This window comes from Diabrotica virgifera, chromosome 5 (assembly GCF_917563875.1).
Source record: "Diabrotica virgifera virgifera chromosome 5, PGI_DIABVI_V3a".
NCBI lineage: Eukaryota > Metazoa > Arthropoda > Insecta > Coleoptera > Chrysomelidae > Diabrotica > Diabrotica virgifera.
Window position 1 is genome coordinate 65,549,123 of NC_065447.1, and position 15,955 is coordinate 65,565,077.

Here is a 15,955-nt window from a genome sequence, read left to right on the forward strand (position 1 = left end):
AGAGTAAACAGAGCCGCAGGTTGCCCGAATGAAACAATAGAGCGAAATAAAAATATCAGAAAAGAAGTGAAAAGCAGAATTTACAAAAGAGTCATCAGACCAATAATGACATAATGGGCAAAAATAATGCTAGCAACAGCAGAGGTGAAAATCGTTCGAGAAGTGGTAAGACACTATGGGATAGAGCTAGAAGTCCAGATATACGACGGAGATGCAAGATGGACAACAATAATAATTGGGTAAAAAACAAAAGAGGAGAATGGAATGACCACATAAGCCGAATGACCACAAATACACCAGTAAAGACGGCGAGAGACGGTTCCCCAATAGGAAGAAGATCAGTGGGAAGACCAAGAAAACGATGGAATGACAACTTACTGAAGGCACATTGAAAAACAGGCAGAGTCATGTCTACACAAAAAGAAGAACGAAAATAAAAAAAGAAAACTATTATTTGAGTATACAAGCTTTCGGAAAATTTAATTCCCTTTAATTTTTTTATGTAGTTTTCGAAAATGATAATAGAAAAACAAAGATGGTGTAAACAAAATGGCCGCAGATGTTAACCTTGTTAATTTAAATAGGACACCCTGTATATTTGAATAGAACGTTCTGTAACGAACATTTCCATGTTGAGTTTAATGGGCCAATCTGGAAGAATAAATATGTATATACATATACATACATATATTATACATACATACACATAGTATTCTCTACAGTAATTTATTTATGAGCTATAATATTTTAAACTTTTCAGCTTCCGTGTGACCCATTCCAATTAAATATTATAAATTGTCAAAAAATTACATTGTTGACATGATATTCCTATCATTGTCATAGCCTACCATCATCATGGCTGAGATTTATTCAAACTATCTAGTATCTCGCTTATTTTTCCAGATAGTATTTCCAGTATTTATCACTAACTGGTCATTTTAATAAGTCCGATACTCAGAACATGTCAAATGACAGGAATTATGACAGATAATAAATAGCAGTCTGATTTTTGCATGAGAGGATAATGAAAGGGCAACAAATCAATTGGAAGTTCTGTCCGACAAAATACATGGAACGTTTTCGTAGTCTGACGTTCCAAATTTTTAACCTGTTCCACAATTAAAACTTCCCCGGTTCCAGTGTTCCCATTCATCAAAGTTTGTCCGACTAGACACCGTTAAGCTATTAAAAAATTTTCATATTGCTATTAATCAATTTTATTTTGGTACATACGTGGGATCCAGGCCTATGGTTAATTATTGCAAATCAGAGGTCTCATGTTGGTGCAGTCGAACAAATGAATTAAACATGAAACATCGCGATGTTGTTTTGAAATTTACACTGGTTAATTGCAAATCCAGTATCTAACTTATTACATCGAAAGTTCTTATATCCCGAAAAAGGATTTCCAATAGTGTATAAATATGTTAAATATAATAGAACTTTTGTCCACACTTAAAAAATGTATTACCTTCTTCATGAGATTTTTTTTCATTTATTCATGTTGAACCCGACAACTTTTCTATTACGGAACATTTTCGGGAGGGAAGTGTTTCGTACATGTAGAGGTTTTTAAACTTTGGTGCGCCCGACAACTGGAGTACCCTTAAAAATTTGTCGGACAATAATTGTAATGCCAGAAAATTGTAAGTATTTTTATCAAACAATCCTGCAAACAATCTAGACCAGGGCGCATCTGTAAGCATATTAGTACATTTGGATGTTGAGAGGTGACTCATATTTTTTGCAGAAATTGCTTGAAAATAACTCATATAATACCACTCAAAAAGGTCCGGAACATTGTTTAAATAATTAAAATGTCAAAAAATGAAGGAAGAATTCGATTCTTTTCTTGGTTTTTTGATTATAACTTTAAAAGTATTCATTTTAAAAAAAGGTTACACCGACATAAAAGTTGCGTAAATAAATTTCCTACAATATAGGATTAACTGAAAATTTTAAAAATTGTCATCATTGTTGCAAGATAGCAATAATTTCGAAAAAACCATAAAAAGGAAGTACATATTCGCATTTTACGTTTTTCAACCATTTATGCTACACTTAGGACCTTCATATTTCACCCAGAAAAACTTTATGATATAGTAAAACAATACTGTAAACTTTAAGATCGGTTTAATAGATTTGGCAAAATAAATTTTGCAATCCAGCTTTCGCAAAAAAAATCATTTTTTCAAAATGTTGCAGAACTGAAAATTAAGTATTGAATTTTTTTACATATAAAAGAATACTGTATCTTTCATCTTCAATTTACAAAATTAAAATCGGTTGAATACCACGGTGTCAGGAATATTTTTAAATAAACATTAATTTTTGGTGCTACGCGCAGGACAACGGATACGTTTGCTCTGATTTTGAAATTTGTTTATTGCAAAATAAAAACACATACTCTGTCCTTTGAAATAACACTTTTTTTAGCAAAAACTTTCTTTGTTCATATATTTTAACTTAGAAAATAAAAGTGTGTTATTTTTAAACAGATGCAATTGTTTATACAATTTTTCACACACAATTATTAAATTAGTTTAATTTTTGTGGAATTAAAATATTAACATACAACAAAATATAGAGTAAGAAAATAATATATTATATAAAGATTGGAAGAAATTTTGGTGGAAATCAACTTGTGTGAATCGAACACCGCTGTCATGCGCGTAGCACCAAAAACTAATGTTTATTTAAAAAAATTCCTGACGCCGTGGTAGTTAACCGATTTTAATTTTGAGAATTGCAAGTGAAAGGTACAGTATTCTTCTATTTGCAAAAAAATAACTTGCTATCTGCTTTATTTTCAGTCCTGCAATATTTTGAAAAAATAAATTTTGTTTACGAAAGCTGGATTGCAAAATTTATTTTGCAAAATCTTTTAAGCCGATCTTAACTAAATTTAAAGTATTGTTTTATCATATCATAAAGTTTTTGTGGTTGAAATATGAAGGTCCGAAGTTTAGCTGAAATGGTCGAAAAACGTAAAATGCAAATACTTGTTTTTTTATGTCTTTTTTCGCAATTATTGCCATTTCGCAACAAGAGTAACAATTTTAAAAATTTTTAACTAATCTTATATTGTAGGAAATTTAATTACGCAATTTTTATTTTAGTGCAACTTTTCTCGAAAGTGAATACTTTTAAAGTTATAATCAAAAAACGAAGAAAAAAATCGAATTTTTCCATCATGTTTTGACATTTTGATTATTTAAACAATGTTTCGGACCTTTTTGAATGGGAGGACAACTCAATTATTATTATATGGGTAAATTCCAAGCAATTTATGCAAAAAAATTAGAGTCACCTCTCAACGTCCATCTCAAAACAGATCCGCCCTGGAATAATCATTTGGATGACTCCGTAGCACGCCCCCTAAAATGGGAGGGAGATCGCACGCATCATAGTCATAAAATTTATACCGTTACAACTGATTTTTGCAAGATTGTTTGATAAAAATGTTTTCCGACAAATATTTAAGGGTACTTTAATTGTCGGACTCACCAAAGTTGACGATTTCATGCATTTTCTCTCCGCCCCCTTCCGAAAATTTTTTATATTAGAAAAGTTGTCCGACACGACGTGAATAACTGAATAAACGAAGTCTCATGAAGGAGGTAATAATTGTTTTTAAGTGTGGGCCCAAGATCTATAAATTAATCTAAAATTATCTTACTGTGCATAAGTTATTTCAACTTACCCAAATAGCGTTATTCTGTCAGTCTTAATGTATACTGGAAGTTTTAATATTAATATTTTATGAATGTAATTCTTTGGTCTTTATAATTTTAGTTTACCACTACACAGATAATTTCAGTAGATAATGAATTAATGTGTCATAGTCTAATAATTGTAAATATTTTATTTATTAAATACATATTGTCATAAATCGCGATGACCTCAATGCCTCTAGCAACAATAGAGTTGATGACCGGTATAAAAAAATTATTAAAAACAGAGTGGGCCAAAGAAATGAGTCCACCTCGATATTTGGCAGTATTTATTAGATTTTAAGGAAATGAAGAAACAGGTCGATTTTTGATATAAGGGGGACACATTTTTACGGTACATACTTCTGTGGTTTGTCATGCCCCTCCCTTCCATTTCACCCACCACTTATTTTTAAATAGGGAATAGGTGTCTTGTGCTACCTAATTTGAAAGGTTCTTCAATTCTCTATTCAGTAATAAAAACATTAACATAATTATTTATACAGGGTGTCCAAGAAAAATTATTTTGGATTAAATTATTGACACAGAAAGATAAATGTATGCAATTCATTTAACTCAAAATACATTCTACTACTGACAGAAAATAGAGAAAAATGTTTATTTGACAAGTAAATATTGTTTTTCGTTTTAATTCAATATACAACCTACCAAAAGGCAGATGGGTGGTAGCTGGAACAGTGAAATTAAGCGAAAAGCAATGTTTATTTATCAAAAAAACATTTTTTTTTGTTTTGTGACAGCAGTAGAATGTATTTTGAATTAAATAAATTATATACATTCTTCTTTTTTTGTCAATTAATTTAATAAAAATATTTATTTCTTGGACACCCTGTATAAATAATTATGTTAATGTTTGCATTTTTGAATAGATAATTGAATAATCTTTTAAATGAGCTAGCTCACGACTCCTATTCCCTATTCAAAAATAAGGGGTGAGGAACTGGAAGGGAGGGGGTTCACAAATCACAGATATGTGTACCATAAAAATGTGTCCCCTTAGATCAAAAATCGACCTGTTTGGTAATTTCCTTAAAATCTAATAAATACGGCCAACTATCGGGGTGGACTGTTTTCTTTGGCCCACTCTGTATATACATAATATGACGTTCTACATCATAAGTAAAAATACAATGCATGAAAAACAGAAAAGATAAATCTATGGAGGGGTGTTAGACAAGGGGGATTCTATCTCACCCAAACTTTTTACTTTTGCTCTAGATAATATGTTTCGAACTTTAGAATGCATAACTAAAGAAATGACGATAAACGACAAAAATCTAAGATTTGCCACTGATGTTGCTCTAATAGCAAAAGACAGAACAATTGCAGGGAATACTATTAGACCTAAATATAAAATCAAAGGAAATATAACTAAAAATAAATCTAGTAAGAACTTAATATCGAACCAACCAATCTCTAGATATAACTGAGAATATAGCCCAGTCGGGATAGCATTTGACCTTGCATTACGAGCTGCCCCAAATTTTATTTTTCTAATCTTTGGGGGGGGTCAATAGTAGTATAAATTTAAAATCTCGACTGAATTTGACCGTTGCGTTAGCCGCCATCTTGATTTTAAACGAGAACCGTTTTTGCTCAATATCTCCGCCACTTTCAACTTTTCGACAAAAAGTGAAGAAACTGAAATTGTTGAAAATTCGATTTTCTATAATTTCAGTTGGTATAATTTTTTCGTGCGGTCGATATTTTCTGAGTTATGAGGAAAAAATAGTGACAGTTAGAGCATAATTATTGATATAGAACTATCTCGTTTATTATTAGTTTACAACAAATTTGGACCTATATAAAAATAAAAAAAATTAAATTTTGTACAGTTTTGATCTCTTTCATTTTTTTGATATAATCAATATTTAAGGTAGTGCGTATGCGGTAAAGGCGCGAGCGTAAGACCTGATTGATTTTATAGCAATTGTTTTTGTTCAATATCTCCGCTATTTTTAACTTTTCGACAAAAAGTGTAAGGGCTGAAATTGTTGCAATTATGATTTACTACAATTTTTCGAGAGCACCAGTGGCGGGTCTACAAGGGAGGGGGGAATGCAAAAATTCCCCCCACAGGGTCCAAAATTAAAAAAAAAATTGTTGAAATATTAAAATATGTTAGCTGACATGAAACTTAATTATCGACAGATAAATTCAACCAATAAAACCCACTAGTTAATAAAATTAAGTGAACTTAATGCATATAAGTTCTTAGGCATGTCTTTTATGTACTTAGTTTGGTTGGTGTTTCATTGGAAGTTTAAAAAATTATTGTATAAAATATAATTCTCTTTATTTTTGTTTATGTACAATTATGTCGTAAAGTTAATATTAATTGAGACAATTCAATAATTATGCTTCCCCTCCGCTTCCACTATTTTCCTCATTAACTCGGAGAATAATAATCGCATAAAAAATTGTGGAAACAAAATTGTAGGAAATTGCGTTTCCAACAATTTTAGTTCCTACCGTTTTTGTCGAAAAGTTGAAAACGGCGGAGATATTAAGCAACAACTGTTCTCCTTTAAAATCAATATGGCGACTAATGCAACCGCGGAATTCAGTCGAGATTTTAAATTTACACTACTATTGATCTCCCCTAAAGGATAGAATTATAAGATTTGGGGCAGCTCGGAATCAAGATTCAACTCAGTAATTATGCTCCCCCACCACTTTTTACTATTTTCCCACTTAACTCGGAAAATATCAACCGCATGAAAAAATTATTAAAAATAAATTGAAGGAAATCATATTTGGAACAATGTTAGTTGAAAATGGCGTAGATATTGAACAAAAACAATTGCTACAAAATCAGGTCTTACGCTCGCCTTATTATCGCATACGTACTACCGTACTACCATAAATATTAACTTTAGCAAAAAAATGAAAGACATTAAAATTGTGTAGAATTTAATTCTCTCTATTTTCGTATAGGAACATTTTTGTCGTAAAACTAATAATAAACGAGATAATTCAATAATTATGCTCTAACTGTCACTATTTCCCCCAAAACTCGGAAAATATCGACGGCACGAAAATATTGTAAGAATAGAAATGATATAAAATTACATTTTCAACAATTTTGGTTGTTATACTTTTTGTCGAAAAGTTGAAAATGGCGGAGATATTGAGTAAAAACAGTTCTCGTTAAAATCAAGATGGCGGCTAACGCAACAGCGGAATTCAGTCGAGATTTTAAATTTACACTACTATTGACCCCCCCCCTAAAGATAAGAAAAATAAAATTTCTGGCAGGTCCTAATGCAAGGTTAGGCCTGTTATTCGTCTAACCCGACTGGACTAATATAACTCTGGACCATAATAATATAGAAAAGGTTGAGTCGTATTTAGGACAAAAAACGAACTTTCAAAGCTTAACCCAAAGGCTGATTTACATAGAAGATGTTTTTTAGCATGGCCAGCGTTTAGTCGATTACAAACAGTAATTAAATCAAACTTACCAAATACATACTTTAAACAAAGAATATATACTCTCCTAGAAGAAGAGTTTGAATGGAACAGATGGTCACGTTTATTTGCCCTTGAAAATATCGTAGTCATTGTCAGACCACATGCACCCACTCAGTTGGTGCACAAAATCCTATGCTGAAACGTTACAGGGACGTACCCTTCTATAAGATCTATATTCTTTGCTTTAAAGGCAAAAACCTGATGGATATGTTATGGACAAAGTGATTATGTTAGCCATTATGTATAATGCCCGGTCATTATTAATAATGACTAACTTCAGCGGGCAATTTGATAACTTTTTACAATTTATCATATTGTCTGGTCATTATGAAAAATGCTATACTATGGCCGGGCAATGTGAGAAATCGGCGTTCTTAGTAAATCATGCTATCTTCAGCAGCGAATCAACGCGCTGTATCCAAGGTTACAGTCACCGAAGCACGTCGGCCATTATTTATAAATCATATTGCAGTTGAATGTTAGTAATGGTATATACGACAAGTGGTTTGTTTGTGACATTTCTTTGTTAATTCTTTGTTTATAAAGTATTGCATAGTGAACTATGGAAAAAGAAGAACCATTAAGTGATATGAAAAATCGATTTAACAATCGGTTAACTGAATTAGTTTCAGTAAAAAGTCAAAATTCACAAATTTTCACAAAAACAGCCTACATGGAAATGATACAGAAGGTAAAAAACTCTAAAAGTAAACAGACAAATAAAACGCCGAGTGATTATCAGCGCTTACGAAGATTCGACGTTATGACGATTAGAGAAGTAGAAAAATTGATTGTTCCTGTGAAAGAAGATAACGTAATTAAATACTACGTCCATACAGAAGAAATATTTGATACATTGCGCAATCTTCATATTACTATCGGGCATGGTGGTAGAAACCGAATGGAGAAGGAAGTACATTCTAAATTTAAAAATATTACAAGGGAGATGATTGTTATCTATTTAAATATATGCATGACCTGTCAGAAAAAACATAATGTTCCAAAGAAAGGCTTGGTGGTGAAACCAATATTGAGCAAGGAAATGAATTCAAGATGCCAAGTCGATTTGTATCGATATAGGCCAGGGTAATAAGACAAAAATATACCCTGTTCGTGACACTTCAGCAGCCAGGGTACTGAAGTGTTTTTTCGACAAGTAATATCTATAGGAACAAATTGTAACTATTTCCTGCGTAGGATCTGGCGGTCATTTTTATTTATAAACAATTAACTGTCAAAAAATGACATTTTTCCCTTTTTTTTCATATAAATGGAAAACAGTGAAACTTATGAGTTTTTTAGGGCAAATATCTTTGAGGTTATAGAAAAAGCTTTAAAATGACATATTACAAAGTTTGATTTACTCATTTATTGTTAATATAATTGCGAAAAAAGTTCGGAATTGCAAAAAAAATTATTTTCGCAATAACTGTTGTAAAAATTAGTGTACAGATTTGAAATTTTTGTCAAATGAGGGTTCTTTGGTAATTAATATGTGAAAAAAATTTCAAAGCGATTCATTTCACTGTTTAAATTTTATTCGAATTGTTTATTTCAGAGAGCATTTTTTTTGTAATAACATAAGTCAGAAAAAAATGTCGTTAGAACCATTCCACAGGTGTCAAATGAAAGAGCATGAGCTATATTTTCACCTTAGTTTAAAAAAGCGAATAAAAAATGCATTTATTAGTAATAAATAATTATGCAAATGTATCGTAAATCTTTCCTTATAAACTTTTTGGATAACTTTTTCCAAAAAAATTAACTTTTTTACCCTGTTTTAAGTGCACAACTACCAAGTAATGTTATTTATATCATAATTGATAAAAAATTTTAATAAATATATATATAATTTCTTATATAACAAAATAAAAATTTTTAAGGAAAGATTTATGATACTTTTGCATAATTAATTATTACTAATAAATACATTTTTTATTCGCTTTTTTAAACCAAGTTGAAAATATGGCTCATGCTCTTTCACTTGACATATGTGGAATGGTTCTAACGTCATTTTTTTCTGACTTATGTTATTGAAAAAAAAATGCTCTCTGGGATAAACAATTTGAATAAAATGTAAACAATTGAATGAATCACTTTGAAATTCTTATCACATATTAAGCACCAAAGAACCCTTACATGACAAAAATTTCAAAGCTGTACACTATTTTTAACAATAGATATTGCCAAATTAATTTTTTTTGCAATTCCGACCTATTTTCGCAATTATAATAACAATAAATGAGTATATCGAACTTTGTAATACGTCATTTTAAAGCTTTTTCCATAATCTCAAAGATATTTGTACTAAGAAAACCATAAGTTTTAATGTTTTCCATTGATTTAAAGAAAAATGGGGAAAATGCCATTTTTTGACACTTCATTGTTTATAAATAAAAATGGCCGCCAGATCCTACGCAGGAAATAGTTACAATTTGCTCTTATAGGTATTACCTGTCGAAAAAACGCTTCAGTACCCTGGCTGCTCGAGTGTCATGGGAAAAACCTTATTACCCTGGACTAATATGCAGTCACAAGCCGATGGCTGTTATAAATTTGTGCTTGTTTATCAAGACCATCTTACCAAATTTGTCCAACTTCGACCTCTTACAAGTAAAAGAGCAGAAGAAGTATCGCATGTACTTTTGGATATTTTCACAATATTTGGGGCGCCGAGTGTGCTTCATAGTGATAATGGCAGAGAATTCGCTAACCATATTATCAAAGAGCTGTGTAGCATGTGACCCGAGTTAAAAATGGTACATGGCAAACCCAGGCATTCTCAGAGTCAAGGATCTATAGAAAGGGCCAATCAAGACGTAGAGAATATGCTTAGTTCGTGGTTAGAAGACAACAATACAAACAAATGGTCTGAAGGCTTACGTTTTGTTCAACTAATGAAAAATAGAGCTCATCACACTGGTATAGGTTGTAGTCCATATGAAGCCATGTTCGGCACAAAGTTGAAAGTTGGTTTAAAAAGCTCTCTACCCCAAGAAGTTCTGACTGATGTTAATTCGGAGGAAGACTTAGAGGTCCTGTTCAAAAATCAAGAGGCTGGGCTATCTACAGAACTGGATATAATACAAAATAATAATATAAATGTGGACTCTTCAATAATGTTGCCCGAATCAAGTTCATCTCATGTTCAAAATTCATCTCGTGAATCTAGTCAAGTTCCGGAATTTTTAACAAATGCGGTAGAAACGGCTATTGTAGTTAATTTAGAAAATAATGAAAATCTGGATTCCAATATAGATATTAGAATAAACGATGTAAGGAAGAAAAGAAAATTGGCTTTGACGAATCTAGAAAAACAAGCAGAGAAGATGTTAAAATTTTCCAATTCCAAATATCCATCGGCTAAACTAGGTAACACAGTTAGGTTACGAGTGCCAGATGTGGACCGAGCTCGTAGTGATCAAAGAAATCTACTAGCTATCGTGACAGAGATAACTGAAAAAAAGCTTTACAAACTAGGCACAAAATATGGCATACTAAATCAGTTATATTCAAGAAACCAGTTTACCGTTTGTAAAGAAAAGTTTATCTCCATAGAAGAGATTCCAGACACTGAGATATCTCTTAGAGAATGCGCAAGAAAATCTTCTAACTGTGGGGGACAAGGATACAGTAGGTGCAGTTGTAAAGGTGGGTGTAAATCTGCTAAGTGTAAGTGTCGTAAAGAAAAAAAAAATATGTAACTCCAAGTGTCACCATAGTGGAACATGTTTCAACAAATAGTTATGTATTGTAAATCATTCATACAAAATAAATTTCGATGATGTAGCACGCAAAGGTGGTAAGTGTATTTTTATTTAAAATTGAGTTTGATTTAGAAGAAAAACGATTTAATTTCTCACTGGCATGACATTAGAAAAAAATGCAAATAAAAACACAGAATTCTTTTTTTGGTTTCCTCAATTACCGTTAATACGTATTATATTTTTTATGTATACTTATTCATTAAATGTACTCATGTGCCATTTCACAGAAGACTGCAGACTGTTTTCATTAGTATATAAGAAATATTTTAGTTTTTACTACATACTTGATTGTATCAAAATAAATATATTTCATATTTAATAAAAATAAAAGTAGTTTTAATCATCCTGTCTAGTAGATGCCAAGCATTATACATAATGCCCGGGCAATGTGATGAATTTAATAGTATTTATTATATTGACCGACAGTATTGGGCATTTTTTATATAGCCCGGGCATTATGAAAAATGACCAATTAATCATATGGTCCATAACAGATATATAGTCCAGGGCGCATCTGTTTTGAGATGGACGTTGAGAGGTGACACAAATTTTTTTGCAGAAATTGCTTGAACATAGCTCAAATAATAATATTTGAGTTATCCTCCCTCTCAAAATGGTCCGGAACATTGTTTAAATAATCAAAATATCAAAATATGAAGGAAAAATTCGCTTTTTTTATTGGTTTTTTGATTATAACTTTAAAACTATTAATTTCTGAGAAAAGTTGTACTGACATCAAAGTTGCGCAATTAAATTTCCTACAATATAGAATTGACTAAAAATTTAAAAAATAGTGACCCTTGTTGCAAAATAGCAATAATTCCAAAAAAACCATACAAAAACAAGTATTCGCATTTTACGTTTTTCAACCATTTATGCTACACTTAGGACCATCATATTTTACCCAGAAAAATTTTATGATTTAGTTAAACAACACTGTAAATTTCATTAAGATAGGTTTAATAGATTTTGCAAAATAAATTTTGCAATCCAGCTTTCGCAAAAAAATTCATTTTTTTTTAATGTTGCAGGACTGAGATAAAGCAGATAGCAAGTTGAATTTTTTTTTTGCTTATAGAAGTTTACTGTACCTTTCATTTGCAATTTGCAAAACTAAAATCGAATAATTACCACTGCGTCAGGAAATTTTTTAAATAAACAATAATTTTTGGTGCTACGCGCAGGACAGCGGTGCTCGATTCACACAAGTTGATTTCCACCAAAATTTCTTCCAATCTTTATCTAATATATTATTTTCTTACTCTATATTTTGTTGTATTTTAATATTTTAATTCCACAAAAATCAAACTAATTTTATTATTGTTTATGAAATATTGTTTAAACAATTGCATATGTTTAAAAATAATAAACTTTTATTCTTTAAGTTAAAATATATGAACAAAGAAAATTTTTGTTCAAAATAGTGTTATTTCAAAGGAAGTATTTGTTTTTATTTTGCAATAAACAAATTTATGTATTTATATCGAAATGTAATAAAAATTAAAATGTATCAATCATTATCAAAGGTCACTGGAATGCCCAATCAGAGCAAACTATCCGCTGTCCTGCGCGTAGCACCAATAATTAATGTTTATTTAAAAAAATTCATGACGCCGTGGTAGTTAATCGATTTTAGTTTTACAAATTGCAAATGAAAGGTACAGTATACTTCTATATGCAAAAAAAATTCAACTTGCTATCTGCTTTATTTTCAGTCCTGTAACATTTTGAAAAAATGAATTTTTTTTGCGAAAGCTGAATTGCAAAATTTATTTTGCAAAATCTATTTAAACCATCTTAATGAAATTTGCAGTATTGTTTTACTGTATCATAAAGTTTTTCTGGGTAAAATATGAAGGTCCTAAGTGTAGCATAAATGGTTAAAAAACGTAAAATGCGAATACTTGTTTTTGTATGGTGTTTTTCGCAATTATTGCTATTTTGCAACAAGGGTCACTATTTTGTAAATTTTTAACCAATTCTATATTGTCGGAAATTTAATTGTGCAACTTTTATGTTAGTAAAACTTTTCTCGGAAATGAATACTTTTAAAGTTATAATCAAAAAACGAAGAAAAAACTCGAATTTTCCCTTCATTTTTTGACATTTTGATTATTTAAACAATGTTCCAGACCTTTTTGAGAGGGAGGATGACTCAAAAATTATTATTTGAGTTATTTTCAAGCAATTTCTACAAAAAAAATTGAGTCACCTCTCAACGTCCAAATGTACTAATATTTTTACAGATGCGCCCTGGTCTAATATGGAACTAAAACATGGGATTTTAATAAAAATATAGTCCATAAACTATAGTTGACTCAGAAAGCTATGGAACGGAGAAGAGCAATGAAGAAATAAGAAGACGATTAGAAAGTATCAGATATAATCCAAAAGATTACCATGTTAAAATGGAGCTGGGCAGGACACATATGAAGAATGGAAGACAACTGTTGGATGAAGCGAATTCTTGAAAGGCGACCAAGAGCAAGTAAGTAAGTAGAGGCAGACTTCAAACCAGATGGACTGATGACCACGAATGGCTAACTAGGAATTCATGCAAAAAAACAACGAACAGAAATGAATGGGCACAACTAAGAGAGGCTTACATCCAACGATCGATGGAATAGATGTTGATGATGAGGATGATGAAGATAAATGACGATATTTTATTCTGTACTTAGATTGTGATTGGTGGGGATTGGGATTTATAGTGTGAGCAGATAACATCAAGTTAGGTTTTGCAATAAATATACAAACGTTGAAGAGAGGTTAGTACTGGTTTAGTATCTCCACATTTTTTGCTTTCTTTTACGTATAGACAAGGGCGGATTTGTTTTGAGGTGGATGTAAGAGGTGGCATTCGGATTTTTGCAGATAAAATTAGGTGACAACTTCAGTAATTATAATTGACTTATGCTCCTTCTCAAATATGCCCGAAACATTAATAAAAAAATTTAAATATTTAAAAATTTCAAAAAACATCGATTTTTTTCAACTTTCATTGCTTATACCTTTAAAACGATTCATTTAGGAACAAACTCGTACGGAAATAAAATAAAGATAATTGAATTTTGTATGATATACGACTGGTTTAAAATGTCTAAAATTAATACCGCTTCTGCAAAATAGCAATAAATACAAAATAAAGAGGCAAAATAAGCCTGTGTTTGTTCAATATTTTTCAACCACTTTGGTTGCACTTAGAACCTTCATAATTCGCTTAGAAAATTCTTACAACATACTTAATCCGTTCACCAAATTTCATTAAAATCGACATAATAGATTTTGCATAATAATTTTGCAATATAAATTTTTTTAAAAAAGTTCAAATTTTTCAAAAACTTTCTGAACAAAAAGTAGACCATTTAGAAGTTTGCTAATTTTTTCACATATCAAGAGGCGCTGTACCTATCTAAAACACTTTACAGAATTAAAATCGGATTATTTAAGCGGCCTCAGCACTGTTTTAAAGTTGTAAACAATTTTTTGGTTTATAAACAAATATAGTGAGGACGTTTGAGTTGGAATAAATTCATTTTCTCGAGAATGGGCCACTCTGGAGATAAATCCCGAAACAGGTCGATTTTTGGCATATATATCATACTAGTGACGTCATCCATCTGGGTGTGATGACGTAATCGATGATTTTTTTAAATGAGAATAGGGGTCGCGTGCTAGATTATTAGAAAGGTTATTCAATTCTCTATTCACTAATATAGACATTAACATAATTATTTATGCAGGGTGCCCAAAATTTTTTTTAATTGATTGAGACAAAAAGAAGAAAGTATATAATTTATTTACTTCCTAACTACTAAATCGGTCGGCACAGACCAACTGCCCATTGAACTGGCAAGTACCTAGTTTTTTTTTCGAGCAGGGAAGCATGTTGCCCTTTAAGCATGTACTTAATTTAATCTTATAACATCGATTGGTAGTCACCATATTTTCATAAAATTTAACATGTAAACCGTATATTATGAAGTTACCACTTTAAATAGTGTGCTAGTTACAATTACTTAGCAGAATGCACTGAAGATGTTCTGAATTAGAACGAAAACGTTTTGCACGACATTTTATGAAGTTTTTTAATAAACGATTTTATATAATTTTATAGCTATAATTTTATTTTCCATCAAAACGAAAATCCCTTTTCCGCCACGCAATATTTATCTCAGTTTTTTTGTAGCTGGAATATTGTCTGCTCCACTCATTTTTACGGTGTTTAGCGGTTTTTTATTCTTGTATCAGGAGTTTTTGAAAGTTTTTTATAGATTAAATGTATGAACTTGTGTAACGTTTCTCAATTACACGGTAAGCGTTATAAATGGTCGCCTTTGTCGCATTATCGTCCAAATGATCTAGTGGTTACGACACTAAACTTGTGATAGGGCAATCCGTGTTCATATCCCATCCATCCCAATACTTTTTTTCAATGTAATTCTTTGTGTGCATCGACTATACACTAGATTTTTTTTTCTATTCGGAATAGATTAAAAAAATATTGTGATGGCTGACAAATGAACTCGCCACTACAACTAGACCATTTCAGGGATAATGGTTAAATGGATTATACTTTCGAGCTCGATAACTTCTATATGGCTTAACTGATTTTGATCAATAAACATGAGTTAGAAAGGTATTGACAAGTAGTGTCAAAAGGGACAAAATAATTATATAAAAAGCATATGTGAACAACTAGAGAAACATGCTGACCGCCAAGAATCTAGAGAACTTTTCTCCAACGTCAAATATCTAGCGAGAGAATTCAAACCACAGACACAGATCATCAAAGATAATAGTGGAAATACCATAACAAACCCAGACGGTATCGCAGAGGTTTGGAAACAATATTGTGAAATACTGTTCTCTAACAACGACCCAGACCATAATACAGAGAAAAGAAGTTATGAAAAAGAACCTCAAATATTGAAATCTGAAATTGAGTCGGCAATAAAAAAGCTAAAATGTAGAAAAGCA

General features: G+C 31.1%; 1 protein-coding gene across 1 annotated transcript; it reads left to right on the forward strand.

The window, feature by feature from the left end:
- The first annotated feature begins 10,327 nt into the window (after window positions 1-10,327).
- Window positions 10,328-10,912, forward strand: LOC126885374 (uncharacterized). Its single transcript, XM_050651932.1, has one exon. The coding sequence runs from the start codon at window positions 10,328-10,330 to the stop codon at window positions 10,910-10,912; it is 585 nt and encodes a 194-aa protein (XP_050507889.1).
- Window positions 10,913-15,955: the final 5,043 nt, after the last annotated feature.